This window comes from Lissotriton helveticus, chromosome 1_1 (genome assembly GCF_964261635.1).
Source record: "Lissotriton helveticus chromosome 1_1, aLisHel1.1, whole genome shotgun sequence".
NCBI lineage: Eukaryota > Metazoa > Chordata > Amphibia > Caudata > Salamandridae > Lissotriton > Lissotriton helveticus.
The window spans coordinates 28980813-29008589 of record NC_136057.1 but is presented as its reverse complement, the minus strand read 5'-3'; the positions used below and the strand labels follow the sequence as shown (position 1 = coordinate 29008589).

Genomic DNA, 27777 nt, shown 5'->3' with positions numbered 1-27777 from the left:
CGCAGATGTTGTAGTCTTATGCCCGGGACTCCTTATCTCGTCACTACGACGGCGAAGGTCAAGTGCTGTGGACGTTCTTTGTTCCCCAGCTCCTTTCCAGACAGGGAGGCAAGGGCATGGCCCAGTTTGAAAATTACTTCTATTCGAATAGACACTTTAAGCAGAATGAAAATAGTGCTTCTTCAGACGCCTACAAGGCTCACGTCATCAAAAGAAACGTATGATCTACAAGTCGCAAGGACGACTGCAGAGATACATACATTATTATCAACTAATTCCCCCGTACATTTCGCGGAAATCCTGAGCGAAATCTTAAATATTTCTGATACCACTGGGGTCTCAAAGGTATTTAAGACAGTATTTTCTATGGCATTAACACCATTCAAAGCCATACTGGGTATTTTTCCAGATTTCGTCCATTCGATTTTTGGCGGACTTCCCCTGATCCTGGGACTAATTGCAGGAATCCTATTCCTAGTCCTTATTTTTCGTTATGGCAACCCATGTCACAGATCAAACTCTCGCGACAATGGAAGATACGATCCTAGCCATTGGATACCGGGACCGGATATCAAAAATCCTGGGACTCTCCCGGCTTAGAGACCTAAACATGACTTGGTTTCTATCATTTCGACCAATGTGGCAAAGGTGTGTTTTACCTGTACTAAGGTGTCTGCTATGCGGAGAAGAATGCGTGTTAGACACCTGTCTGACGCTACAATCGGATGCGCCGGTGGATGCAGATACACTGTTGGTTCCTACCAAGGTTCACGCTTTGTGCTGCCCTCAAAGGCTGCCAATTCTGATGACGGCATTCCTGGAATCTTCACCACTGCGATTGAAGGGTAGTGAAGTTCAAGATGAAAGCAGCATCGAACAGGTACGACCTTCTGTCAGCAATGCAAATCAGAATGTCAATGCAGACAATCATGCGCACGAATGCATGGTTACCCCTATTTCCGACTTAGTGGAACTTTCCCATGAAGCTGTTGACAGTTTTTTCGAAAGCCTGAATGATATGATGTTCTCTCCGGAACAGAAATAGAGACTTTTGAGTAAACTCGCACACGGCGTTCCCTGAATTCGGCCTTCAACTTTAAAAATAAAGTCACATGAACAATTACAATCCAGTTCACGGACAGCAATTTTTTCAGCAAGCCCCTAAAATATTTTTCTATATATTTTTTCCCCGGGACACTGAACTTCTGCTTAAAGTAATGAACTATTCCTAGAGAACTAAGATTTCTATTTTTAGATACTTTATAGACTTTAGCTGCCCGCTGGTATGTTCACAAAATATATTATGTGATGAAATGGTTTCGACTTTTCTTTCTGTATAGCCATATTAAGAGCCATTTCATGTGTATTTCTCATATACCAACAAGCAATAATGCATAAAATGCGTGTTTACTTTTGCATTTAATTCATAGCTTAAGTGCATACAATATATATGACTGCAATTTTTCAGTATATTTGAAAATTTCGAAATGCATTTATGTATTTTGGGGTGGTAAGGTATACACTATACTCTATAGTATGTTGTACTATGTTATACTATGCATAGATTAGTAGATATGACCATAGTTAGCGTGGAGTGGGTGTCGTGTATTTCTATAGGTTCTGAATCGATCCCCCTATTCCTGACCCTATTCTGGTTAAACTAACTAGCTAGTTAACTAACAGTCAGCCCATGAGGCAAGAAATCCCCCATGATGCAGATACCGTTATCTGACGCAGTCACACTACGGCACAGGAACGTGTTATCTGATTAGGTCATAACGCTTGAGATCTAATTAGACAAGCGACATTCCTCCAGCCCCTGATAAGGCATACGACGTTCTCATAACAAATCAAACCTATGACAACCTGGACAATCCGTGCGGCCATTGTTTTGATTTCACAGAGAACTTTTGCAAAAGAATGTGCTAACGAGCAAGTCGTATGACATCTTTATTGACGTACCTATGTCCATCCTTACGTCAATCCCGGCACCTTTAAGGTATAAATATTGCCGACCTTGCCCTATGCAAACACACGCGTGGTGACAAGACGGAGCAGCCATACTTGCCGAAGCCGAGAGCAGAAGCAGACCCCGCAGGCAACAGCCCCGCCTTCCTGACGCGCTGAGAGACGCGCTGCTATCTCAAGCCGAGAGACCCAGCACCGGCGCTTCCGGGTAGCCCTCGCAGGCAGCCTGGAATAGCGAGAGCAGAGAAAGAGATACCATTCCTCATCCATCCTAAATTCCAGGTACAGAACTGAATAACCCCTCCTAGAGAATTCTTTAGTTATTCACTTGGCAAAAACAAACTTAACTTAAACTGTAACTTTCTATTCCCGCCCACGCATTAGACTTAGGTCAGGTACACGGGGTAGGCGTATTTAGAAACACCAGTTGAGTACGTTTAGTCAAATGTATATGTATATATTTTAATCATTTTAAAACATCATATGGCTCAGAAACCATATCAATGTTTTTACAGTATTATTTTATACTATTGCTTTTAATGTATGCACTTTACTTAACTATAAGTATTGCAATAATATCGATCCATTTCTCTTGTACGAGAAAAGAGACTGATCAATAAATAACACCTTTTTATTGAACACGCCCGTCTCTTCCTTTTCTCTACATTCTGATGAGACTAAGAATGCACGTACTGACTGAGTAAAATAATTGCCTTGTGCTCACACGACTCTTGAGATTGACTCTTGATTAGGGGAGAGCAAAGTTGTCATGTTCTATGGTTGTCAGAAACTAAATCCCTTCTTGTCTAATCAGGGGAGGTAATTCTCTCTTGAACATTCGAGAAAGTTTCTAGCGAACTCTGAGCTTAGCTGGCAAACCCAAAAATTAAGTCTAGTATCGACAGTAGTAGACCTAGTTAACGTCTGGCCTAGGCCTTTACTGCTGTAGGTATTATTCCAATGCGCAGAGCCTATTGGGAAAATAGGAGCTACACTACAAAAATGCTAGGACTAAAGTTATACCATCACCTATCATAGTCGCTTTAGCGCCGTGATATCCTATTCAGGATGAATGTTAGCGCTTTATAAGTAAAATAACAAATAACAAATAACAAATTGTCAGGTCTCGCGACCAATTGTTGAGTATGAGTGAAGAAGAGCAAAGTGACCCAATTCCGGGCCATTAGTTCTGCGTCACACTCGGAAACAGTATCGCACTGTGGTATGAATGATGTTGACGAATGCTGCAGCCAGGTTCAGCAAGATCAGGCGCCCACACATCAACTTCTTGGAAATAAGGGAGAGAGTGGGCTGCAGGAAGGAAGCTGTGCTGCGTTTACACCTTTGAAGGTGAAACATATGCAGGAGACGCTGCAATTGAGTCACTAGGAGACCCTCAATATCTTCACACTGTGATTTGAGTTGGAAACTGGTCAAAGTTCAAGGATGCTGATGGTTTAAAGAAGGTTTCTTTTTTTTAGTTAACTAAACAGGAGCAGTAGCATTCTGTAAAGCGGTATTGATTAAGCATTGACTAGCAGACGCTGGGTGCTCTGATAACTGCTTCAAGATTTTGCCCGACAGACATCCAACGGGGAGCCTCTGGAGCTTTTACTCGTGACCAGATCAATAGTCTTCATTGGGATGAGTCTGGAGTCCCGACTAAGCGACCTCAGACCTGGAGGTTCTAGATACGCACCCAGGTCTGAAAACCCTCCCTCGCCTTGACACCAAACTATCAGGTGCTCAAGAGTTAGACAGTGTATTGGCCCTAGTAGCTACAATTTTGTAAACATTTTAAAGTTAACACCAAACTATTGAGTGCTCAAGGCTTAGAGTATTGCTCTTAATCCCTTCGATGCTGGCCCGTTTCCGCCGCTGTGCGGTAAACAAATGAACAGGGCGGGCCGTGACGAACCCCAGCCGTCATCCGCACACGAGCACCGCGGAGCGTGACGGCTGGGGTTCATCACCAGCATGCAAGGGGTTAATATTTACAATGTTGTAAACACTTTAAAGTTCTGCCCGTCACCAGGGCTTAAAGTGGGGAAGGCCCCATCAGGTCTTAGTCCCAGCAGTCATTAAAAACTGACTTTGAAACAAGTCCTTATCTGGCCCTGTATTGATGTCTTTTACAGGGAAAAAGACTTATCAAGTTCTCAAAATCAGTATCTCAACAATGACTGTATAAACCATTAAGGTAATCCAGTGAGGTAACTCCTGTTTACATTTCACGTTTTAGTTCATTTACTTCCCTAAGACTATTCGCTTTTTCCGCGATGCTGTTTTTCTGTCGTTTTTCATGCAGTATATCAATCTCGCACAGTGCGTGCTGTGAACTGGGTCACCCAATGACTGCAATTGAGAGAAAGCTGCAGGTACATGGACTCTGTGCTGGAAAGCTCAGAAAAATCATTGAAAATCACTTAAAGCCCTAGCGACCGTCAGAACTTTAAAAAGTAGAAAAATCATGGGTCAGTATACTATCTGACTCTTGAGCACTGGATAGTTTGGAATCAATGCGAGAAAAGAGAAGGCGTTCGGAACTGGGTGCGGATCTAGAACCCAGAGGCCTGTGGTCCCTCAGTTGGTTCTCCAGGATTCCTACTGATGGAGAATATTAATCTGGTAAAGAGTATGAACTCTAGCAGATCCCCAATGGATTGCTGCCCGAGCAAAATCCTGTAGCAGTTATCAGAGCATGTAGCGCCTCCTTATCAGTGCTTAATCAATAACGCTCTTTCGCGTGCTATTAATGATTAAAAAAGTTGTGATTCATCCTCGTTCATCGAAACCATCTTCAAACCCAAAATAATCCCTGCATTGTGACCAGTTTCCGACTGAAATCACTGTGCGAAGCTATTGAGAGTGCCTTCGCGAGTCATTCGTAGGGTCTCCTGCATACGCATCGCTTTCACAGGCGTAAAGACAGCACCCATTCCTGTCGGAGAAGGAAAGTTTTGAATATGAGCTCTGTGGAGTGTGGTCTATCGTGAAAGAACTTGACATTAACCTGGATGCACATTGAAACCTTCCCATTGCATCACCACAAGTGACTGGGATGAGAATTTGTTGTCTGCACCACAGCTGAGATGGATATTACCAAGAATGGATAACCTGTATTGGAGTGCAAGGGACATGTTAAGCTCACAGAGGTGGAATTGTACACGAGTGGGTTAGCAGGGCTCCACTCCAAGGACTAAGATTAAATGGTTTGGTCACCCTATTGATTATCAAAACACAATGGGCCCGATTCACAGAATGAACTTAAGACTCAATCCTAAACTTACTACTATTTTGGTATTCACAGAATGAACTTACTACTGTTGGCATTCACAGAATGAATTTACTACTTTTGGTATTCACAGAATTTAGTATTTTGTCTTAAGACAAACTTAAGACAGACTTAAGACAGACTTAAGACAGACTTAAGACAAAATCCTAACTTCTGTGAATACCAAAAGTAGTAAGTTCATTCTGTGAATGCCAAAAGTAGTAAGTTCATTCTGTATATGCCAAAAGTAGTAAGTGCATTCTGTGAATACCAAAAGTAGTAAGTTCATTCTGTGAATACCAAAAGTAGTAAGTTCATTCTGAGAATACCAAAAGTAGTAAGTTCATTCTGTGAATGCCAAAAGTAGTAAGTTCATTCTGTGAATACCAAAAGTAGTAAGTTCATTCTGTGAATACCAAAAGTAGTAAGTTCATTCTGTGAATACCAAAAGTAGTAAGTTCATTCTGTGAATACCAAAAGTAGTAAGTTCATTCTGTGAATGCCAAAAGTAGTAAGTGCATTCTGTGAATACCAAAATAGTAGCAAGTTTAGGATTGAGTCTTAAATTCTTTCTGTGAATCGGGCCCTATATGCCTCCACCACCACTGATCTACCAGAAGCACAAGCACCTTACTGCGTAAGCAGGAAAAACTCAAGAAAAAGAAAACCTTCAGCCAACCCTTCTCCCGAATGGCCTAAAAAATCTGGAACTCTCTCCCTACTGAAATCAGATGGAACCAATCCACATACATCTTCTTGTTCTATACCAGGCATCTTCATGATGGCTAAAGTCCGCGTTAAGGGTTTTTATTTTGCTTTTGTTTTATTGAAGGGTCTTGTATTGCTTTCAAAATAGGATTGTGATATCTGAACAGAAACCAGGTCAGTGAAATTGTGCAAGCTCCATTTATTCACATCAGATTAATTAACATTGGATGGTTTATTAGTGTTTGCTTTAACAGGGCCCGATTCACAGAACTAACTTAAGACAAAATCCTACACTTACTACCACTTTGGTATTCACAGAAGGCACTTACTCATTTCGGTATTCACAGACGGCACTTACTCATTTTGGTATTCACAGAAGGCACTTACTACCATTTTGGTATTCACAGAAGACACTTACTTATTTTGGTATTCACAGAAGACACTTACTTATTCACAGAAGACACTTACTCATTTCGGTATTCACAGACGGCACTTACTCATTTTGGTATTCACAGAAGGCACTTCCTCATTTTGGTATTCACAGAAGGCACTTACTCATTTCGGTATTTACAGAAGTTAGGAGTCCTAACTTTAAGACTCCTAAATGCCTTCTGTGAATACCGAAAGTCTTAAAGAAAGGATTTTTACTCTGTTTAGGAGTAGTAAAGTTAGGACTTCTAACTTCTGTGAATGCTGAAATGAGTAAGTGCCTTCTGTGAATACCAAAAGGGTAGTAAGTTTAGGATTTTGTCTTAAATTACTTCTGTGAATCAGGCCCATTGTCTTTAAAGAGAGACAGCGTCTCTCACCCTTGGCACGTGCAGGGGATAGTTATCAGGCTCCGCAAGCATGTCTACTGTTCGGTGTCTGATCACACGCCCCATCTTTGTGAAGGTAAAGTAAAATTTGGCAGCACCCACATTTTGTTAACTATGCAAATTTTTTTGTTTGTATCAAAAATAGGTTTATTTGAAAATAGCAATCAAATAACAGTACTTCGTACAAATAATCAATAAAGATTTCATAGGTAACAATGCTAATTTTTTATTGTTGGAGAGTAAATTGCAGCACTTGCTTTTGATGACAACTACTTTATGATGGGTGGATATGGGCTATGTTTCTTACTGGATCACAGACAATATAGGGTAAGGTTTATCACGTGTTCTGATATTTGATTTCTCTTTTCTGTAGTTCCTGCTGTCTGGAATCCTGTCCCTCGTTAAGGAGAGCACCTCATCACGTTTTTGGGTAGGTCAAAGGTTTGATTGTGTTTGTCAGTAGCCATTTCCTTTGTGCAAGGAACATTACCTAAGAGGTTACTTGGGCTACAACTACTGTACTACATCACCCACTACCTTCTCCACAATTGCCTCCAGGTGCCCTGAAGAACAAGTGATCCCTCTGTACCATTCCTACCCTCCATATTAGCAAGGAATTGCGATACTTAACAATAAACGTGCTAAGCGCGTTTTGCGATATCGCTGCCTATCGCTGGATATGTTAGCGGAGAAAACATGCTATTAGCAACGTTTATCCCCATTGTGCTAATATATTCAGCGATAGCGGCGAAATGCCTGAATATCGCTGGAAATCCAGCGATATTCATGCATTAACGCCAATGGGGACTTAACCTGACAATCCTCCTCCCATTGGATAAACAGGTAAGTCATGTTTTTTAGCAGGCGTTTGATTCCAGCGATAATCGCGCTTAGCACAACTTTTTTTATCGCAAAGACTGTGTTGCTGATAGGCGATAGCTGTGTTATCGACTGCTTTCAGTCGCTAACAGTTTGGGTACGCCCACTTTGCATGTCATTAGCGATAAATATCGCTGATATTTAAAGCGGGCCCCAAGCAGGTCGCTATCGCCTGAAAGCTGTCGCTAATTGCTGTTAGCGACAGCTTGCTTATAGGGCGATAAAAATATTGCTGCTTTAGCGGCAAAAAGTGCCGCTAAAGCAGTGATATTGCCCTTGCTGATATGCTCCTTAGTTATCACAACAAACTCTGGAGCTAGCAAAGTCCTCAAAGAAATGAGGGTTGCTCCTGTTCCAGCAAAGCAAGGGGTTGGGTCAGTTCACCACATTAACCAAGGCCATTCCACCCATAGGTGGGATGGCCTTGGTTAACTTGGATAATTTGGTTCTCGCTTCTTTCTATTGGCATCCTGCCAACTTTTCTATCTTGTGGTGCTTCTGCCTCCATCTAGTCTCCACTCACTCCTAAATACAGCACCACTCACCCTAAACAGTACCTATCCACTCTGCTCTCTATAATGTTGTAAATATATTTATAGACAAATTACTACTTTCACCACTACGGCTCACAGTTGATATAGGGCAAGTACATTCAAAGACACACACTCCATTTGAACACCAAGTAAATATCTACCTTCCTTATATAATGTCCATATCATCGATGTAAAAGTCTCATCTTTAAATACCAAAAGCATCAATAACCCATTGAAGTGCCAACAATCCACTCCTACTGCCGCAGACTGGAAGGATCTCTGGTCTACCTCAAGGAGACGAGGATTGAGGTGGGCGAGGCGATCCACATGAGAAACAGATGGAGAAGTGACTTTACATGCTCAAAAGATGGGATTAACAGCCTGGTTACATCATTTCATCCCACTCTGATTTCTTCTGCTCCCATTTATCAGAGCTTTTTAATTCTCTCTTGTTATGGCCAATGTTGCTACTGTGTGTAAGCATCCCAATGTACCCCCCTTGGCTGACCCTTAGGTTCTTGCCAATTTTTGCCATATTTCTCTGCTTCTTTTTTCAGGCAATATTCTTGAAATTCTCATCAAGCTGCTGCCGTCCTCATATTTGGAGCTGAACAATGTTTTGGATCCATCAAAGTCAGGATTCGGTGCTTGACATAGCACCAAAACGTCCCTCATAGTGGGTACTGATAAGATTAGGTTGGGTTTGGAAGGCGGCATGTCAACTTTACTTCTTCTATTTGACCTCTCTGCCGCTATTGATGGTGTTGCATAACATGGTGATCCAAAGATTACACGAGATCGGGCTCATTTCCAAATCTCTGAGCTGGCATCAATCATCTCTTTCAGAAGGAATTCAATCTATCCATCTCTCACCGTTTAAGTTGACCCTGTCTTAACCCCATGGGGGTGCCGTCTCTCAGCCCCACACTCTGTAGTAGCTACATGACCCCTTTGGCTGATATCGTCAGAACCCTTGGGTTTGAGATTCTATCATACGCGGATGTATGACGTTACAACGCATACTTTTACAACGACTACCATTACAACGAAACTTTTACAACGCAAAAACTTTTACAATGCATACATTTACAACGCAGGATTTTACAACGCATATACCTTTACAACGCATACCATTACAACGTAAGTATTGGTAAGTATATAATAATTTTTTTAATATAAATTAAATAAAATTATTATAATATAATTTAATTTTATTTAACTTTATTTAATTAATTTAATTTAAATGTAATTTTATTTTATTTTTACAAAGTACCCCTGTACCCCAAAAACCCTAAACTGACCCTGAACCCTAAAAATACCCCTTTACCCCAAAAACCCAAAACTGACCCTGAACCCTAAAAATACCCCTTTACCCAAAAACCCAAAACTGACCCTGAACCCTAAAAATACCCCTTTACCCAAAAACTGAAAACTAACCCTGAACCCTAAAAATACCCCTTTACCCGAAAACTGACCCTGAACCCTAAAAATACCCCTTTACCCAAAAACTGAAAACTGACCCTGAACCCTAAAAATACCCCTTTACCCAAAAACTGAAAACTAACCCTGAACCCTAAAAATACCCCTTTACCCAAAAACTGAAAACTGACCCTGAACCCTAAAAATACCCCTTTACCCAAAAACACAAACATATAACATTTTAAAAATAATCATATACTTACCAATACTTACGTTGTAATGGTATGCGTTGTAAAGGTATATGCGTTGTAAAATCTTGCGTTGTAATGGTATGCGTTGTAAACGTTTTTGTGTTGTAAAAGTTTTGTTGTAATGGTAGTGCGTTGTAAAAATTGCGTGGTAAACGTTGCATTCCATCATACGCTGATGATGCACAACTTGTAATCTCCAGTGAGTTCAATTCTCTTACTTCCATGAGGAGTAAGTTCTGTGGATGTCTATGTTCAGTGGCCACATGGATGATGGACAATTTTCTTAAATCGAACGGTGATAAGACTGATATCATATTCTTCGGAAAAGCACATTCTATCTAGTCCCTCAATGGATAGCTGAGCTAGCTTGGTCCTCCCAAATCCATGAAAAGGTAGTACGAAATTTGAGCATAATGACTGACAACACCCTAACTATCAAGGAACAGATTTACGCAGTTTGTGGGTCCTGCTATGATATCCTGTGGATGTTATGCAAAACATTTAAACATGGTACCAGTACAAAGCAAAAAACTATCACGCTGGTCCTCATTGTGAGTCGCCTGGATTGTGACAATGATTTGTATACAGGGATTGCTGATTATCTCCTTACCCATCTACAAACTATACAAATCATTGCCGCCAGGCGTGTGTGCTGCCTTTCTCCGAGTTCTAAGTCCATTCCCACCCTGAAAGCCCTTCATTGGCTTCCTATCCATAAGCACGTCATACCAACCACATCTGTCAAGCCAGAATGTGTGACTGCTCTTTTTCTCATCTGGCTGCCTGGCACTGGAACAATCTTCCTATATGATTGATAAATTATGATGGCGGTGGGTATCGCGGTGGACAGTAACTCTGTCTTCCACTTTCCCGCCGGTAGCAATCGTTACAATTTCCTGTCGAAACGCTCATAATACTCACAATGGCGGCAGAGCCTAGCAGGCTCCGCCGGCACAATTATGATGCCGGCGGAACCCAGCTTTTCTGTGCCGGTTGAACCACCATTAAAAGGCTGGTGGAGGATGTGTTCAGGGGCCCGTTGAGGGCCCCTCTTGTGTTGGGGGGAGGTGTGGGTACCACGGGGGTACCCATGGTACCCCCCTACATTTCACTGCACCAAGTGGCAGGCACCGCCGCAATGATAAACGTGCATAATCTGACCGCAGCTGTGGCCGTCCCATCATAATTGTATATGCAGGAGCGCCACCCGCACGGCGGTCGGACCTAATCACCGCTACGTGGCGGGCAGACCAAGTCCGCCCGCCATCATAATGAGCCCCCAAGTCATGGAGGGCCAGAGGTGGGCCAATTGAAGTTGTAAATCTTATAAATATTTAGGGATTTTTTTTTATAATAGAGGGCCCGATTCACAGAATGAACTTAAGACTCAATCCTAAACTTACTACTTTTGGCATTCACAGAATGAACTTACTACTTTTGGCATTCACAGAATGAACTTACTACTTTTGGCATTCACAGAATGCACTTACTACTTTTGGTATTCACAGAAGTTAGGATTTTGTCTTAAGTCTGTCTTAAGTCTGTCTTAAGTCTGTCTTAAGACAAACTTAAGACAAAATCCTAACTTCTGTGAATACCAAAAGTAGTAAGTTCATTCTGTGAATACCAAAATAGTAGTAAATTTAGGATTGAGTCTTAAGTTCATTTTGTGAATCGGGCCCAGAGTTTCATTTAAGAATCATTTTAAAGATCTGAGGGCAAAAACTGCTACCTTAATTCATGCTTTCAAATGTCTGCATAAATCATTGCATTGCCAATCATATAATCATCTCCTCAAAGTCATGAGAGCAAAGCTCCAGCCATCTATTATTTACGGCTTACCTATCACCAGGGGAAAGATGCTTAGCTATTGAATCTTTCAGTATTCATGGCTTATAACGCAACTTTTGGGATCCCCAGGTCAGTGGGTCAAGCAGAAATTCGACTGGAGTTTGGTCTCCAAAGACAGTGTAGGGTGTCGCAAGGGGCTTTTTTGAAATGCATGTACTCTATCTTTTCATCTGATCCTCAGGGCCGGACTGGCCATAGCGGGCACCGGGCAATCGCCTGGTCCGCTGCACGGGTGGGGGCCGGTTTTGGGACCCTGGGGGCCATTTTTGTTACAGGGCCGTTTCAGCCCTGTACCAAAATCGGCCGAAATCCGGCCCTGGTAAAGAGCTCGGCGGCACCTCCAACCCCCCCGAGTGGGGAGGGGGGGCCGGCCGAGCACTTTGCCGGGGCCGGTTGTGGTTCCCAGTCCGGCCCTGCTGATCCTCCCTCCTTTGCGAACAACTGCTGGCTTGAAATAACTGCATCTGTTTATACTGCTACCTGGAGATCCTATATTTCAACCTGTTTACATGAAATTGGCTTACAGATTGGGCTTAACGACCTGCTAATGCCAAATTGTAAATTATTTTTTTTTTAAACAAATCAAAGTTAAATCTTTTAATGCAGATAAAAAAAATTTAGCGGCAAAAACTCATGCATGGACTGTGATTAATTCACATCAGTCTTTGCGTATCCAGCCATACCTCAATGGCCACTTTTCGGCTTCAATAAAAAAAAACATTTTTTAAAATTTGATTGGGAATTAACCCAACAAAGCAGGGCACGCCAATTTGGATTCAGCAGTGGCCTAGTACCAACTGTAGACTTTGGGCCAGATGTAGGTAAATATGAAATACCGATTTCTTAATAGCGAATTTTACCGATTCGCTATTAGGAAATCGGTATTTCCTATGTAGGTAAAGATTCGGTAAAAAATACCGAATCCTTAATATTCCTTATTACCGAATTGGTAATTGAGATTCGGTAATAAGGAATACCTATGCGTTCATTCCTATGGGCTTGGAGGCCGATAGGAATGAATGTGAAGACATTCACTATTAGCGATTCCGTATTACCGAATCGGTAATACCGGGAGGTATTTCAAGGGTGCCAGGGTGTCCAAAGGGCACCCTGTTGCACCCCTGAAATGTGCATGTGTGCACATGTGGCGCACATACATGGCCTAAGGGCATGGATGTGTGCCACATGGCACTTTTAAAAAAGCAAAAAAGTGCTTTTTTAAAGGAAATCGGTAATTGCCACCAAATTGAAGTTGGTGGTAATTACCGATTTCTTAAGGCCCAAAAGCACTCTTAAATGTGCTTCCTACATTGCATTTAAGGAATCGGTATTACCGATTCCTTAAATGCAAGAGCAATAAGGAATCGGTATTAAGGAATCGGTATTTCCCGATTCCTTATTTAACGATTCCTTATCTACATTAGGAATGGCTAAATATCGGTCGGTAACGCTGAAATTTACCGAATTTCGGCGTTACCGACCGGTATTTAGCCACCTACATCTGGCCCTTTGTGGGTGGCTACATGAATCTCTATTGCATATAGTATGTGTGTGTCCCAATAATCTCAAATTATGTCGCATATTTTTAAAACCCTTATTTTTGACGCTTGGGGCAATATCGGCTTGTCAGGCTTTTATTTTATGCCTTTCTAGCAAGTCGATTCCACTCTTATGTCAATTGATAAAGTTTTTAGCTGCTGCCAAAAAATGGCTGGCATTGATTGTCTAAGGTATACAATAATCAAGTCAAATGGCCCTAAGAGAAATGTTGAATACATGGATGCTTTTTAATTGCTTATTTGCATATTATGGCCTCCTGACAGACTTAGGGCCATATGTACAAGGAAGTGGCGGCGAGAGGCGTAAGCCTTCCTGACTTAACGCAGCGCTCCGCCACTTCAGAAAGGCACGCTGCAGCATATTCACAAGAATGTGGTGCAGCCTTGCGTTCCCTCTTGCGAAGGTGCTAAGTTTAGCAACTTCCTAAAAATAAACAAACCTCTGCATTTTGCTTCTTCCATGTGTGCTGCACAAGGCAGCACACATGGAAGAAGCAAAAGCGGGAAGAAATAAAGCATCTCTCTTTGTTTAGCCATGTTAAGACCAGACTTAATGTTGGCGCTGCCTTCTGTTTACGCCACCCTTGTACATAGGGGCAGCATCAAAATCAATGAGTGTTGTGGTGGAACGCCCACTGCAACACCCATTGTCCACCCCTTTTACTCTAAGTATAGCATGAAAGGGGGTCATATTTACAAGGCGGCGTAAAGCTATGTTAAGTGGCTTAACGTTGCCTTGTAAATAAGGCGCAGCCCCTATCGCCACCACTGTGTCGATATTAGTGACCTTCCTGTGGCAATAGGGGCCTGTACATATGCCCCTTAGTGTCTATGCTGCTATGGTAATCCATTTTAACAACGAAGATGCCGACGCTCCTCTATTACTTGGTTGAACAATGGAAGACACCGATGTACTTCTATAGCTTGTTTGCACAATGGAATCACTGTTTACCGCTCGTCTGCACTTTAATATAGCCTTATAGCCCGCCGTAACCAGCTATTAAAGGCCCTCTCCAGTGTTAAAGGCCCCGAGTTGAAGGCGAGAGCCTTTAACAAGGGAGAGGGACTTTAATAGCGGTATAGCCCATCTACGAAGGGCTATAAGGCTATTAGAACATTCTGTCACGGGAGGACAGAATGTTCTAACAAAAAAAACAAAGCCTTTTGGAAGCGGGAGGGGATTGGAATCCCCTCAGGCTCCCTGAAGTCTTTGTTCACAGCCAGAGCTGTGAACAAAGAAGCATTGGAATGTTGGAGCTCCAGGCTTATACCAGCCATTATAAGCCCGGAGCACGCCATTGTTTTCAATGGAGCTACCAACATTCCAATGTTCTAATATGTAATAATCCAGTCTATATCTTAATGTATTTTATAGTTGAGTTATACAGTGATTTAAAGGCTAATTGGATTTTTATTTATACATTGTTAAAGGATCCTTGTGTGGCAGTTTTCAATAACAACTCAAAAAGGGTTTTTTAGTTATGGTGTGGCTTGTAATTATAGATTTGTCTTTTTATACAGGTGACTACTATTTACAGGAATATGAGAATGTTTTATATACTGTCTTGCTTCTAAGATGTTTTAATTGGAATGATTTCTATTAGTCACGCAATAAAGAATTTATTCATTTGCACATGCCTTTGCAGACCTCTCTAGTGTCTCTTACTTCTACTTCTCTCAGGTCTCATCTTTCTGCTTCTCATATGTGTCTCGTTTTTATGCTCAAATCATGTGTTTCTCCCTTCACAATCACCCATGTGTCTCTGATCCTTATCTCCTCTTATTTCTCTCCCTGCTTCTTCTCTCTTGTGTGTCTTCCTTTCACGTCTCTCATATATCTCTTTCACTTCTCTCATGTGCCGCTAACCATCTACCTGCCCTTTTAATCTCTTCCTTCCGCTTCTCTTGTGTCATCCTTTTCTCTTCTCTCTTGTGTCTCTTCCTTCTGCTTTGCTCATGAATCTCTTCTGCTCCTGTTATGTGTCTCCTCTTTACACTCTTATCTTGTGTTCCTTCTGCTACTCTCAGGTGTCGCTCCATTTTTCTTCTCCCTTGTACCTCTCCCTCCTGCTTCTCTCATGTGTCACTTCCTTCCACCTCAATCATGTGTCTTTTGCTGCCTGTTCTCTCATATGCCTCTCTCTCCCACTTATCTCGTGTGCCACTTCATTCATGTGTCCCTCTCTTCTACTTCTCTCTTGTGCATCTCTCTTCTTCTTCTCTCATGTCTCTCACACCCTCTTCTCTCTTGTGACTCTTCCTTCTGCTTCTCTTATTTCTTTCTCTTTTCTGCTTCTATTCTGTTTCGCCCTTCCACTCCTCTCATGTATTTCTTCCTTTTCCGTCTCTCTTCATTTTCTTCTTTCTGCTACTTTCATGTGTCTTTTCCTTGTTCTTCTTTATTGTCTTTCTCTCTTCCGCTCCTTCTGCTTCTCTTATGTGTCTCTACCTTGCTCTTCTCTCTTGTGTTTCTTTCTTCCTCTCCTCTCACATGTGTCTCCCTCCTCCATCTTAAAGTTTTTTATTCTGCTCCTCTCACACGTCTCTCCCTTCTTGCTCCATGTGTAGCAGTGGGTCGCGAGGTTCATGAGCCTCGCCAGCTTCGTGGTGGCCATCGCCGGCATTGTTCTCATCGCAGGGGACCTGCAGAGGTGGTCGTGGGACTACGGCTATCAGTGGGATTCCTCATACTTGTGCGATCAACAGCGCCAATTTCGTTCCTATGGAGGATACTACCAGACCGACTCCTACGAAGACTTCTACAAAAAGCAGGCATGCTTGGACATCACAGAGAGACTCCTGGTATAACGTCTTCTTTAATTCAAGGCACACAAATCAATCAATCAATCATATCATTTGTAAAGCACACTACTCATCCCTGAGGGTCTCAAGGCGCTGGGGTGGGGAATGCTGCTACTGCTCGAAAAGCCAGGTCTTGAGGAGTTTTCTGAAGGTCAGCTTTGATCCATTGATATAGACAAATAGTTGGTTGTCTTCTTCAAAACGCAGATAGTTTGACTTTACTTTCAGCGGTTGTGTCAAACCGCTCTGAGCCTGAGCTATACACCTAGGTTGAGAGCGAAACATGTGTCAGGATTTTCTTTTGTTGCACTCCATGTTGGCACATTTTTCTTTAGACATCTACACATTTAACTACTCTACCTGGTATCTTGTTACCTCACTTCCTGATAAGGTATGGATAGTGTCACTTTAATGTGACGCCTAATGAGATGCCAAACTTTAGAGAATGCAGTGAGATCCATGCGGCCCGCAGGGCACCTGCGCTCAACCTTTCTGCTTCTTCCTTCTTGTACTATGTTTGCACCAACACGTTCAGTAGGAGACTGGCACACGCCAGTCCTCGACCCATGCACAAGTGTTATGATTTGATGGGAGAATCAAAAACAACTAAAATAATTCCTGGGGTCCTCTTAAGTATGTTCTACTTTTGACTGATTGACAGGGATCTTTGGCACGAGTGCTTACCCATTATGAACTTTTTTTATATTTATTAACTTATTTGTACATAGTATTGTTGTATATGATGCGATACCTATGTCTTTTATATGATTTTTAACCGATAATAAAAGCTTTCGACTGACGGACTTGAAATGTACAGCTGCCAGGAAGAGCATAGTGCTGCCATAATTTCATATATTCCTGTCTGTACATACATGTCTTAACAGCATATCATATTTTAACCTTGTATTATTGCTTGCCCGAGCCATACTGGAACTTTTGCATCAAAATCATATTTTCAACTCTGTATTATTGTTTGTTCCGAGCTATACTGGAACTTTTGTATTAAAATGTACAGCTGCCAGGAAAGCACTTTGTGTGACAACTATATATATTCCTGTCTGTACATGCATGACCTTTTTTAACTTATTGGCTTCATATTATACCTTTAACCATGTATTGTTGCCCAGCGTATGCCATTATATGTTCTCTCCCTCTCTACGTATCATTCCCGAGATTATTTGAGTCACATTGTATTCAGAACAAATATGTATATAATGAATTATTTTTATATGTTTTTATGCTTGTATGATTTGTATTTCTCAAATCGAATAAAAGCTTATGACTTGACTGACGGACTGGCTTACCTATTGGATTGAGATATTGATAAAGGGCTTGGGATAGGTTTATAGAGTTCCATTGGAACAGCTGCTTGACTGACATCAAGGTAGGGTAGGTGGCTGCCTCTGGTGCAGTCTGATTTATGTATTTATTATATAAATGAATTGAGATGTCTGAGGTATTGGTTTATGAAGAACCACCTGTGTTTGTGAGAGGCTCGTGAATGATCAGCTCTTGACAGTGCTGTGACATCATTGCTCCAGTTGGTAACACCTTGTGCTCTCTGTTTCTTCCTGTAGAGCCTCTTCGCCGGTGTAAGGATCCTGCTGCTCCTGGTCACCGTGTCCGGTCTGATTACCTGCACCTGCAGCGTGGCTTGTGATGTGTGGACCCGCTTCTGCATACCCTGCCTTGGACAGGTACCTACTGTTTGTAATGAACCCCTGTCTTGTGTTATGGACGCAGGGCTCATACAGACTTGTTGTTAATGAGACAAGGCAGGTAACATTGAGGGGAGTGGAAACCCAAATCACAGAGGTTGGACTGAAGAGTGCTGACAGTCACAGTGGTACAAAAGGGGGTGGTGATGGACGAAGCATCTGAACCAATCAAACACTCACACCCAGCCACCAGATCTGGGTTGAATCCATCACCGTTCTTTAGCCCACTCTGCCACCCCAGTTCAGACATGGCCATATGCAAATCAGTCTGACCCTGTGCCTCATGGGAACAGTCCAGCCCGAACTGCCAAGCCATGCCTTCCCTGGATCGGAAACAAGCTTCCGAGGACCGGTTTCTGGCATTGCAGCCGTCTTCAGCCCGGCTTGCTTGAATCCAGTGGCAAAGTGAGCAAGGGACTCACGTCTGAGCATACCCTGCCAACTTATGGGGAACAAAGTGGTACAAAAGGGGGTGGTGATGGACGGAGCATCTGAACCAATCAAACACTCACACCCAGTCAACAGATCTGGGTTTAATCCATCACCGTTCTTTAGCCCACTCTGCCACCCCAGTTCAGACATGGCTATATGCAAATCAGTCTGACCCTGTGCCTCATGGGAACAGTCCAGCCCGAACTGCCAAGCCATGCCTTCCCTGGATCGGAAACAAGTTTCCGAGGATCGGTTTCTGGCATTGCAGCCGTCTTCAGCCCGGCTTGCTTGAATCCAGTGGCAAAGTGAGCAAGGGACTCACGTCTGAGCATACCCTGCCAACTTATGGGGAACAAAGTGGTACAAAAGGGGGTGGTGATGGACGGAGCATCTGAACCAATCAAACACTCACACCCAGTCAACAGATCTGGGTTTGATCCATCACCGTTCTTTAGCCCACTCTGCCACCCCAGTTCAGACATGGCTATATGCAAATCAGTCTGACCCTGTGCCTCATGGGAACAGTCCAGCCCGAACTGCCAAGCCATGCCTTCCCTGGACCGGAATCAAGCTTCCTAGGACCGGTTTCTGGCATTCCAGCTGTCAAAAAGGGGCAGATGGTAGAATCCCTAAGCGTACAGATGTAAACCTAATGACATCTGTACAGAGACCAGAGGTGATACAAAGCTGTCAGAGGCCAAGTCTTTGGTGCCATTCACCTCTTGTATCTTTGAGACAACACTGAGGCTGAGGTGGAGCTAAAAACACCACAGATATGAATCCAATGGAACCTGGATACCCTCACGGGTGACAAGAAGCGCTCTACAAATCTACTGATTGATTGATTCGGAGAGGATAACGAAAGGAATATATTAAACCATCCTTACGGATATAGCTTTAAACAAGTTACCGAAAGGCGGGCAGCCCCAAACTCCGGGGTCACCCGAGACGTGTGGATTATAATGGTAACCATTTTAAAAATCAAGGGCATTTGTAAGTCTGTCAAAAGGCCAGCCATTCAAGCACTGGATTCTGGGGCATATTATCAAGGGGGTTTATCTCCGCTTTTTTGGCTTTAAAAGCCAAGAAAGCGGAGATAATATTATCTCCCTATTACCTAGCTGTCGCTAACACCAGTTAGCGACAGCTAGTAGGAGATAGCGACCATCTTGGGCCCCGCTTTGCATGTTAGTGAAGTGTATCACTAATGACATGCAAAGTGGGCGTGCCAAGAGGTTAGCGACTGGAAACAGTCGCTAACATCGCTATCTCCTATTACCAACTTATGGAGATATTCGCGCTAAGCGCGATTATCTCCAAAAGCTAACACCTGCCCCTGAGTAGTTCTTAGCCATGTTATCCAATGGTAGGTGGATAACATGGCTAAGAGCATTAGCTCGGTAATGCATGAATATAGCTGACTTTTCAGCGATATTCATGCATTTCGGCCGATTTTTATCGCTTAGGAGATAAACCTTGATAATAGCAAGGTTCATAAGCGATAAAAATCGCCGCAGCTCGGCGATAAAAATATTGCCGCTAAGCCAACATAGCGATAATTATCGCTAGTTGTTGGTAATATGCTCCTCTGTTTGTCATAAATTTACTGAGCTGCTGCTGCTGAGAAGCAGTCCCTCACCTCCTGGTATTAGTGGGTTCTCCTAAAATAACACATCATTTTTCAGAGATTGTTTTTGATTTCAAAGCCCCACGTTACCTTAAAATTCTCGTCTCACACTCTAACTAGCTCAGCTGAGTTTTCAGATTTTGTTTAAACTTTAGAGAACTTCTATCATAAAATGCACAGGCCCCCTCCTTCTGTCTTCAGTGTTGGGAGGGGCCCATTGGCCACTTCTTCTTCACTATAGATAGGGTTGACGGGAATTACTTTACACCTGCAACTGATGGCATTGAACGCAGTTGCAATGTATGAATACAGGACCTGGAGTTCGAGACATGGGGCCCGATTCACAAAGGTAAACTTAAACAAAAGTCTATGCTTAGACCTGAAGTCTAAGGTTAGATCTAAAGTCTAACTTTACTACTAGTAAAGTTACACTTTTGGTCTAAGTTTAGACCAAATGCTAACTTAGACCAAAAGTCTGACTTTTCTACAAGTAAGGTTAGACCTTTGGTCTAAGTTAAACTTTTGGTCTAAACTTAGACCAAAAGTCTAACTTTAATACTAGTAAAGTTAGACGCCAGGTCTAAATGTGGACTTTTGGCCTAAGTTTACCTTTGTGAATCGGGCCCAGGGGCAGTTAGCACAACGCACATGAAGAAGATATCAAACCTCCTAGTAACTGCTACTCCATACCTAAGACTAAGGAAAAAAGAATCCTAAAAGGAACAAAATAATTCCAAGGATCCAAGCTGGGAAACTCTGATATCTTTCTCTGAGTGCTGGCGAGTCATCGATAGTGTGAAAGTGCGTTGATTCTTTAGTGCCGCTCTGCTCTACCACTCAAGGTAGGACATTTGATTTGTTTTTTAGGAATTCAATGGCACTTCTTTGTCTTCAGGTCCATGAATCAAGGGATTGATTGAGTGGAAAAAGAGTTGGCTTTGTAAACATATCGTAACTGTTATCTAATGGAAACATAGATCCATTGATTTTACATGTCCAAATTTCTGTCATCACAAATGGTGCCATTGCAATCAATTCATTTCACGTTGAATCCATAACCTCAAATCACCCAAACAAATGTAATGCAATGTCTGTCAAATGGAGCTCCTATGATAAGGACCTTCACAATGAACTAAGGGCCCGATTCACAGAATGAACTTAAGACTCAATCCTAAACTTGCTACTATTTTGGTATTCACAGAATGCACTTACTACTATTGGTATTCACAGAAGTTAGGATTTTGTCTTAAGTCTGTCTTAAGACAAAAATCCTAACTTCTGTGAATGCCAAAAGTAGTAAGTGCATTCTGTGAATACCAAAATAGTAGTAAGTTTAGGATTGAGTCTTAAGTTAATTCTGTGAATCGGGCCCTAAGAGGCAGATTTACTAACGTTTCATGTAACGATGGAGAGAGAGAAAATTTGCTGGACTGCGAGGCATGAATCAGAAACAACAGACATCTGCAGTGCGTACTAAGATATGAGTAATTTCTGCTCTCTCCTAGGACTGGTGCACTATGTTCTGCCTAGCGCCAAGGCAGGCACCTTGCACTGTAGCGCCAGGATGCCTGTGTTTGTGCAGGAAAACACACTGCACTAAAACAATCCTTAAAAGGAATTTCTTCTTTCTATGCATGCTGCAGAATGCAGCATTCTTAGAAAGAGGCAGTAACACGGAGAAATACAGATATTTCACCTCATTAAACCTGCTTCATGAAGGCGTTTTATTTTGACGCATTCCGAGGTTTACTAGCTTTAGTTAATCTGCGAATGCCCCAAAAATCCAGAGGTGGATGCAAGGGAACTCCTTCGCTCCACTCACGGAATGCCTTCCCAACATCAAAGTAATGCGTTACTTTTTATTTACTAAATCACGCAAAGCCATGCAAAGTGCAAAAAGGATTTTGCATCGGGTCGCATTAGTAATCTCGGGCCTACGTATTTATCCCTAACCCTGGTGCTAACTCAGTGTCAGGACTCATTATGATACCCGGGTTTAAATAACCAAAGGGAGAGCTTACTGTCTGGTAGGAAAGGGGGATTTGAGATAAGGGGCTCGGTCTACACAAAGCTGTACTTGAAACCTAGAAGGAGACGGCGAGGACAGATGCGGAAGACTGAAGTGAGTTGGGGCGGACTGGGATCTGATTGCTGGGCAGTAGCCGGCTAATGCCAGTAGAACTATACACAGTACAGAAAACAATAGGAAGACAATAGAAAAGTACAGAGCTGAAGAACAACACACTACTACCATAAGTGATAGCTCATAAGCTCCCCAGGAAAAGATCTTCCCCTCTAAAGAAGAAAAGATTCCAATAAGGCAAGGGGAAGTTATTCTGACTGAATCCTGGAAGACACCAGGGAGATCATATGGGACAATAGCGTCAAGTGGATCTCTGTGCAAGAGGTACCAGGCATCAGAGGGTGCTGGTGAGTTCCTAGATTTGAACAAAAGCACACAAGAGAATAGATGGAATTGGCCAATGCGATCAGAATTCATAAACAGGGCTCAGGAAAGGTGGGCTGGATTCTGAGGCACAGAGAAGGGGGCTAGATGAACAATACACAATAAGAAGGCCCTGCGTCTTAGAAACATGGGATGAGGAAAATAAGAGAGAATACAGAAAGAGCAGACAGACAAACCTAACTAACTAACGGAAAACAAAACACACGCAGGAAACTAAGAAAGGTAAATAGTAGGACCAGTAAGTAGTTTGCAAACAGAACTAGAAATGAGGGCATATAGGGTAGAAATGAGCTCACAGGGAAGATACCGCTGATATTTCAGGGAGGAGCACAGCTGCCGGGAAAGATCCTAGTGAAAGCAGCTAGCCAGATGATGGGAACCAGAACTCCAACAAGAGAGTAAATGCTGCAAGTCAGAAGGCAGAAAAGGAGAACAAGAGAAGTCAGGAATGGAATGCAGATTAGAGATGAGACAGAGGAACGTTTGGAAAACCTTAAGTATCAGCAAAATCTGCAGGGACCAGCAACCATTGTAACAGACAGAACTCCACCCCCAGGATCTGAGGATTGCTGGGTTTGAGGAAGGATTGTACTGCGTGGATCATATTGCATTACAATAATAGAGGGAACACCAAGCCTGGAGTGTGAAGCGGAGCGACTTTAGTAGTATGGGTGACGGTGTCCTGTTGTAAACTCAGGCCAAAGCGGGACCTCCAAAGGCCCTTATAAGCACCACCTGGTGGTAAAAAATTAGAAGTGAGTTGAAATTATTGCACAGTCACAAATTGTAGTTGTTCTCATCAGGGCAAGTGTTGAGAAGAAGGAGGGGTCTGGCCAGAAGTCTTTAGAGTTTATACACATTTGAGATCTTAAATGCTTATTTGGTTGAATAAAAACTTAACAGGTTTTAAAATAATACAGAACATGTGTGTCTTAAATGGAGGCCACGACATGCTCCCTTTTCTAATATTCCTGTTCTTGGTCTGAGCTCAAGTCCCCCTAAAGTAAGTGGAAATTGGGGATTTTCCCCCATTAATTATCATTAAGTAAGAGCATCTCATCAGTTCTGAGTCAGAGCACGGGTGGGACCGTCCTCAGGTTTGCTGAACATAGAATTCTTGCCTCTGTGACTTTTCGGCAAAGTGCCAGGGACGCCGCGGAGTGGGCTTTTCACTCCCTTTCATGAAGTACCCCTCTCTGCCTGATCAGTACCCTCACGTTGCTGCATCTTGTTTCAGAAGGAAGAGGAGACCATGGAGGACAACACTGCGGAGTCCTCGCTGCCCTCGCTTCTGCCACCTGCCTATGAGGAGAAGCAGCTGCAGTCCAAGGTTCAGACTATTTGAGACTCAGGAGGGATCTGAACCAGCAAGTCTTGGCCTAAAGTGCCACTGACGCCTGCGCAAGTGCCACTGAGGCCTGCACAAGTGCCACTGAGGCCTGCACAACACCAACGATTAGCTTCTTTGCAATACATGATGTACTCCTTAATGTTTTGATTTTTAACTGTGTCTAAATCTTTCACTTGGCATCTTTAGTCTCCTTTAACATCTCTAAAACTCTCATCCTCATTTGCCTTTTCCTCGCACCCATCCCAAATGCCCTCCTTCTTGTCTCACCATGTGTACGTGACTCAGTTCTGTCTCATACCTTCTCTTATTCCAGATTGTCTCTGTCACTCTCTTCTATGTCGACCCTTTATGCTTCTCATGCTGTGTACATTTTCCATTGCTCCTTAGTTACACTGCCTCCATCTCTAGCATCTAATGTCTTTGCATCAATCTTCAGTAGCACCACCCTCTCTTTATAAATAATTGGGTGACATCTCCTCAATCTCTCAGTCCAAATCATCACCTGTCTCTGCATTACTCCCTCTATAGCACCGCCAGTCTCTTTGTTAGTCCCTCAATAGCCTCACGTGTTTCACTTGTTTACATCACTCCCTCCATATCATCACCTGTCTCTCCATCACTCCCTCTACATCACCATCAGTCTCTTTGTTAATCCTTCCATAGCATCACTTGTTTACATGACTTCTTCCATAGCGTCACCTGTCTTTGCATCATTCCCTCTACTGCACCACCAGTCTTTTTGTTACTCCCTAAATAGCACTACATGCTTACATCTCTCCTTCCAAAGCATCACCTGTCTCTGCATCACTCCCTCTACACCATTGTCAGTCTCTTTGTCACTCCCTCCATTGTATCACTTGTTTACACAACTCCTTCCATAGCATTACCAGTCTCTTTTTTACTTCCACTATTGCATCACATATTTACATCACTCCTTCCATAGCTTCACCTGTCTCTGCATCACTCCCTCTACAGCATCCATTGTGTCACTTGTCCAGCATCCCTCCCTCTACAGCATCCATCTCATCACCTTTCTCTGCATCGCTCTCTCCACACCGTCCATTGCATCACCATCTCAGCATTGCTCCCTCCACAGCGTCTCCAGAATGTCTCCCTCCATTGCATCCACTGTCTCAGCATCATTCCCTCTACAGCTTCCATTGCATCGCGTGTCTCAGCATTACTCCCTCCACAACATCCATCGCATCGCTCCCTCTACATCGTCCATCACATCACGTGTCTTTGCATCGCTCTCTCCACAGCGTCCATCGCATCGCTCCCTCTTCACCGTCCATCGCATCATGTGTCTCAGCATCGCTCTCTCCACAACATCCTTCACATCGCGTGTTTCATCATCGCTCCCTCTACACCATCCGTCACATCACCTGTCTCTGCATCGCTCCCTCTATACCGTCCATCGCATCGCATGTCTCTGCATCGCTCCCTCTACACCGTCCATCGCATCACGTGTCTCAGCATCGCTCCCTCTACACCGTCCATCGCATCACCTGTCTCTGCATCGCTCCCTCTACACCGTCCATCACATCACCTGTCTCTGCATCGCTCCCTCTACACCGTCCATCGCTTCCTGTGTCTCGGCATTGCTCCCTCTACACCGTCCATCACATCACGTGTCTCGGCATCGCTCCTTCTACACCGTCCATCGCATCACGTGTCTTGGTATCGCTCCCTCTACACCGTCCATCGCATCACGTGTCTCGGCATCGCTCCCTCTACACCGTCCATCGCATCACGTGTCTCAGCATCGCTCCCTCTTCACTGTCCATTGCATCACGTGTCTCGGCTTTGCTCCCTCTGCACCGTCCATCACATCGCGTGTGTCTGCATCGCTCCCTCTACACTATCCATCGCATCGCTCCCTCTACACCGTCCATCGCATCGCGTGTCTCGGCATTGCTCCCTCTACACCGTCCATTGCATCACGTGTCTCAGCATCGCTCCCTCTACACTGTCCATCGCATCACGTGTCTCGGCTTTGCTTCCTCTACACCGTCCATCGTATCGCTCCCACTACACGGTCCATCGCATTGCGTGTCTCGGCATCGCTCCCTCTACACCGTCCATCGCATCGCTCCCTCTACACCGTCCATCGCACCACGTGTCTCAGCATCGCTCCCTTTACACCGTCCATCGCATCGCGTTTCTCAGCATCGCTCCCTCTACACCGTCCATTGCATCGCGTGTCTCAGCATCGCTCCCTCTACACCGTCCATTGCATCGCGTCTCTGTGCATCGCTCCCTCTACACTGTCCATCGCATCGCATGTCTCTGCATCGCTCCCTCTACACCTTCCATTGCATCGCGTGTCTCAGCATCGCTCCCTCTACAGCGTCCATTGCATCGCGTGTCTCAGCATCGCTCCCTCTACATCGTCCAACGCATTGCGCGTCTCAGCTTCACTCCCGCTACACCGTCCATCGCATCGCATGTCTCAGCTTTGCTCTCTCTACACTGTCCATTCCATTGCGTGTCTCTGCATCGCTCATCCTACACCGTCTATTGCATCGCGTGTCTCAGCATCGCTCCCTCTACACCGTCTATTGCATCGCGTGTCTCAGCATCGCGTGTCTCAGCTTCACTCCCTCTACACCGTCCATCGCATCACGTGTCTCGGCATCGCTCCCTCTACACCGTCCATCGCATCACGTGTCTCAGCATCGCTCCCTCTTCACTGTCCATTGCATCACGTGTCTCGGCTTTGCTCCCTCTACACCGTCCATCACATCGCGTGTCTCGGCATCGCTCCCTCTACACCATCCATCGCATCACGTGTCTCAGCATCGCTCCCTCTACACTGTCCATCGCATCACGTGTCTCGGCTTTGCTCCCTCTACACCGTCCATCGTATCGCTCCCACTACACGGTCCATCGCATCGCTCCCTCTACACCGTCCATCGCACCACGTGTCTCAGCATCGCTCCCTCTACACCGTCCATCGCATCGCGTTTCTCAGCATCGCTCCCTCTACACCGTCCATCGCATCGCGTTTCTCAGCATCGCTCCCTCTACACCGTCCATTGCATCGCGTGTCTCAGCATCGCTCCCTCTACACCTTCCATTGCATCGCGTGTCTCAGCATCGCTACCTCTACACCGTCCATTGCATCGCGTGTCTCAGCATCGCTCCCTCTACACCTTCCATTGCATCGCGTGTCTCAGCATCGCTACCTCTACACCGTCCATTGCATCGCGTGTCTCAGCATCGCATGTCTCAGCATCGCTCCCTCTACATCGTCCAACGCATTGCGCGTCTCAGCTTCACTCCCTCTACACCATCCATCGCATCGCATGTCTCAGCTTTGCTCTCTCTACACCGTCCATCGCATCGCGTGTCTCTGCATCGCTCCCTCTACACCGTCCATTGCATCGCGTGTCTCAGCATTGCGTGTCTCAGCTTCGTTCCCTCTACATCATCCAACGCATCTCGCGTCTCAGCTTCACTCCCTCTACACCATCCATCGCATCGCATGTCTCAGCTTTGCTCTCTCTACACCGTCCATCGCATCGCGTGTCTCAGCATCGCTCCCTCTACACCGTCCATTGCATCGCGTGTCTCAGCATCGCGTGTCTCAGCATCGCTCTCTCTACACCGTCCATTGCATCGCATGTCTCGGCTTTGCTCCCTCTACACCGTCCATCGCATCACGTGTCTCAGGATTGCTCCCTTCACAACTTCTCTTGAATCTTTCCCACCATCGCATCACATGTCTCAGCATTACTCTCTTTAGAATCCCCCCATTGCCTGAGTCAGCATCATTCCCTCCACAGCATCTGTTTTATTTCATGGCTTCAAACACCCATCATTCCTATCATCCCTTGCTTCTTTCCAGTGCCTTATTACTTCCAAACCTCCTACCTCTCCTGCCCTCCTCTGCACAACTCTTACATCTCCTGCTTCCCCTTGCATCCCCTCACTTCCTGCTTCCTTGCTTCTTCTCCTCCCTAAGCCCCTCCTTCTCTGCCCGTCCCACTGAGCTCTTTCTTTACCTCTCTTGCCCACTCTAGACTTCCAGTCCTTGATCTGAAGATTATGTCTTTGCTAATATGCTGCTTGTAAAGCTTCAAATACAGAAAATAAAAACAATCATTGGCAAAGCCAA

At 44.1% G+C, this 27777-nt stretch overlaps 2 protein-coding genes across 2 annotated transcripts in view; both read left to right on the top strand.

The window, feature by feature from the left end:
• The window catches only part of LOC144818370 (transmembrane protein 176A-like), a 91023-nt gene extending 66374 nt beyond the window's left edge, over window positions 1–24649 (top strand). Inside the window, exons 4-7 of the mRNA XM_078675769.1 lie at window positions 7142–7198; window positions 15829–16062; window positions 17640–17759; window positions 23544–24649. Coding sequence (XP_078531895.1) covers window positions 7142–7198; window positions 15829–16062; window positions 17640–17759; window positions 23544–23651 — 519 coding nt within the window. The 3' untranslated portion in view covers window positions 23652–24649. The remainder of the gene's footprint in view (window positions 1–7141; window positions 7199–15828; window positions 16063–17639; window positions 17760–23543) is intronic.
• Window positions 24650–24682: 33 nt separating this feature from the next.
• On the top strand, window positions 24683–27777 carry LOC144818305 (uncharacterized). Its single transcript, XM_078675643.1, has 2 exons — window positions 24683–26037; window positions 26705–27777. Exons 1-2 carry the CDS (start codon window positions 24764–24766, stop codon window positions 27357–27359), a joined length of 1929 nt encoding a protein of 642 aa, XP_078531769.1. The 5' UTR covers window positions 24683–24763; the 3' UTR covers window positions 27360–27777.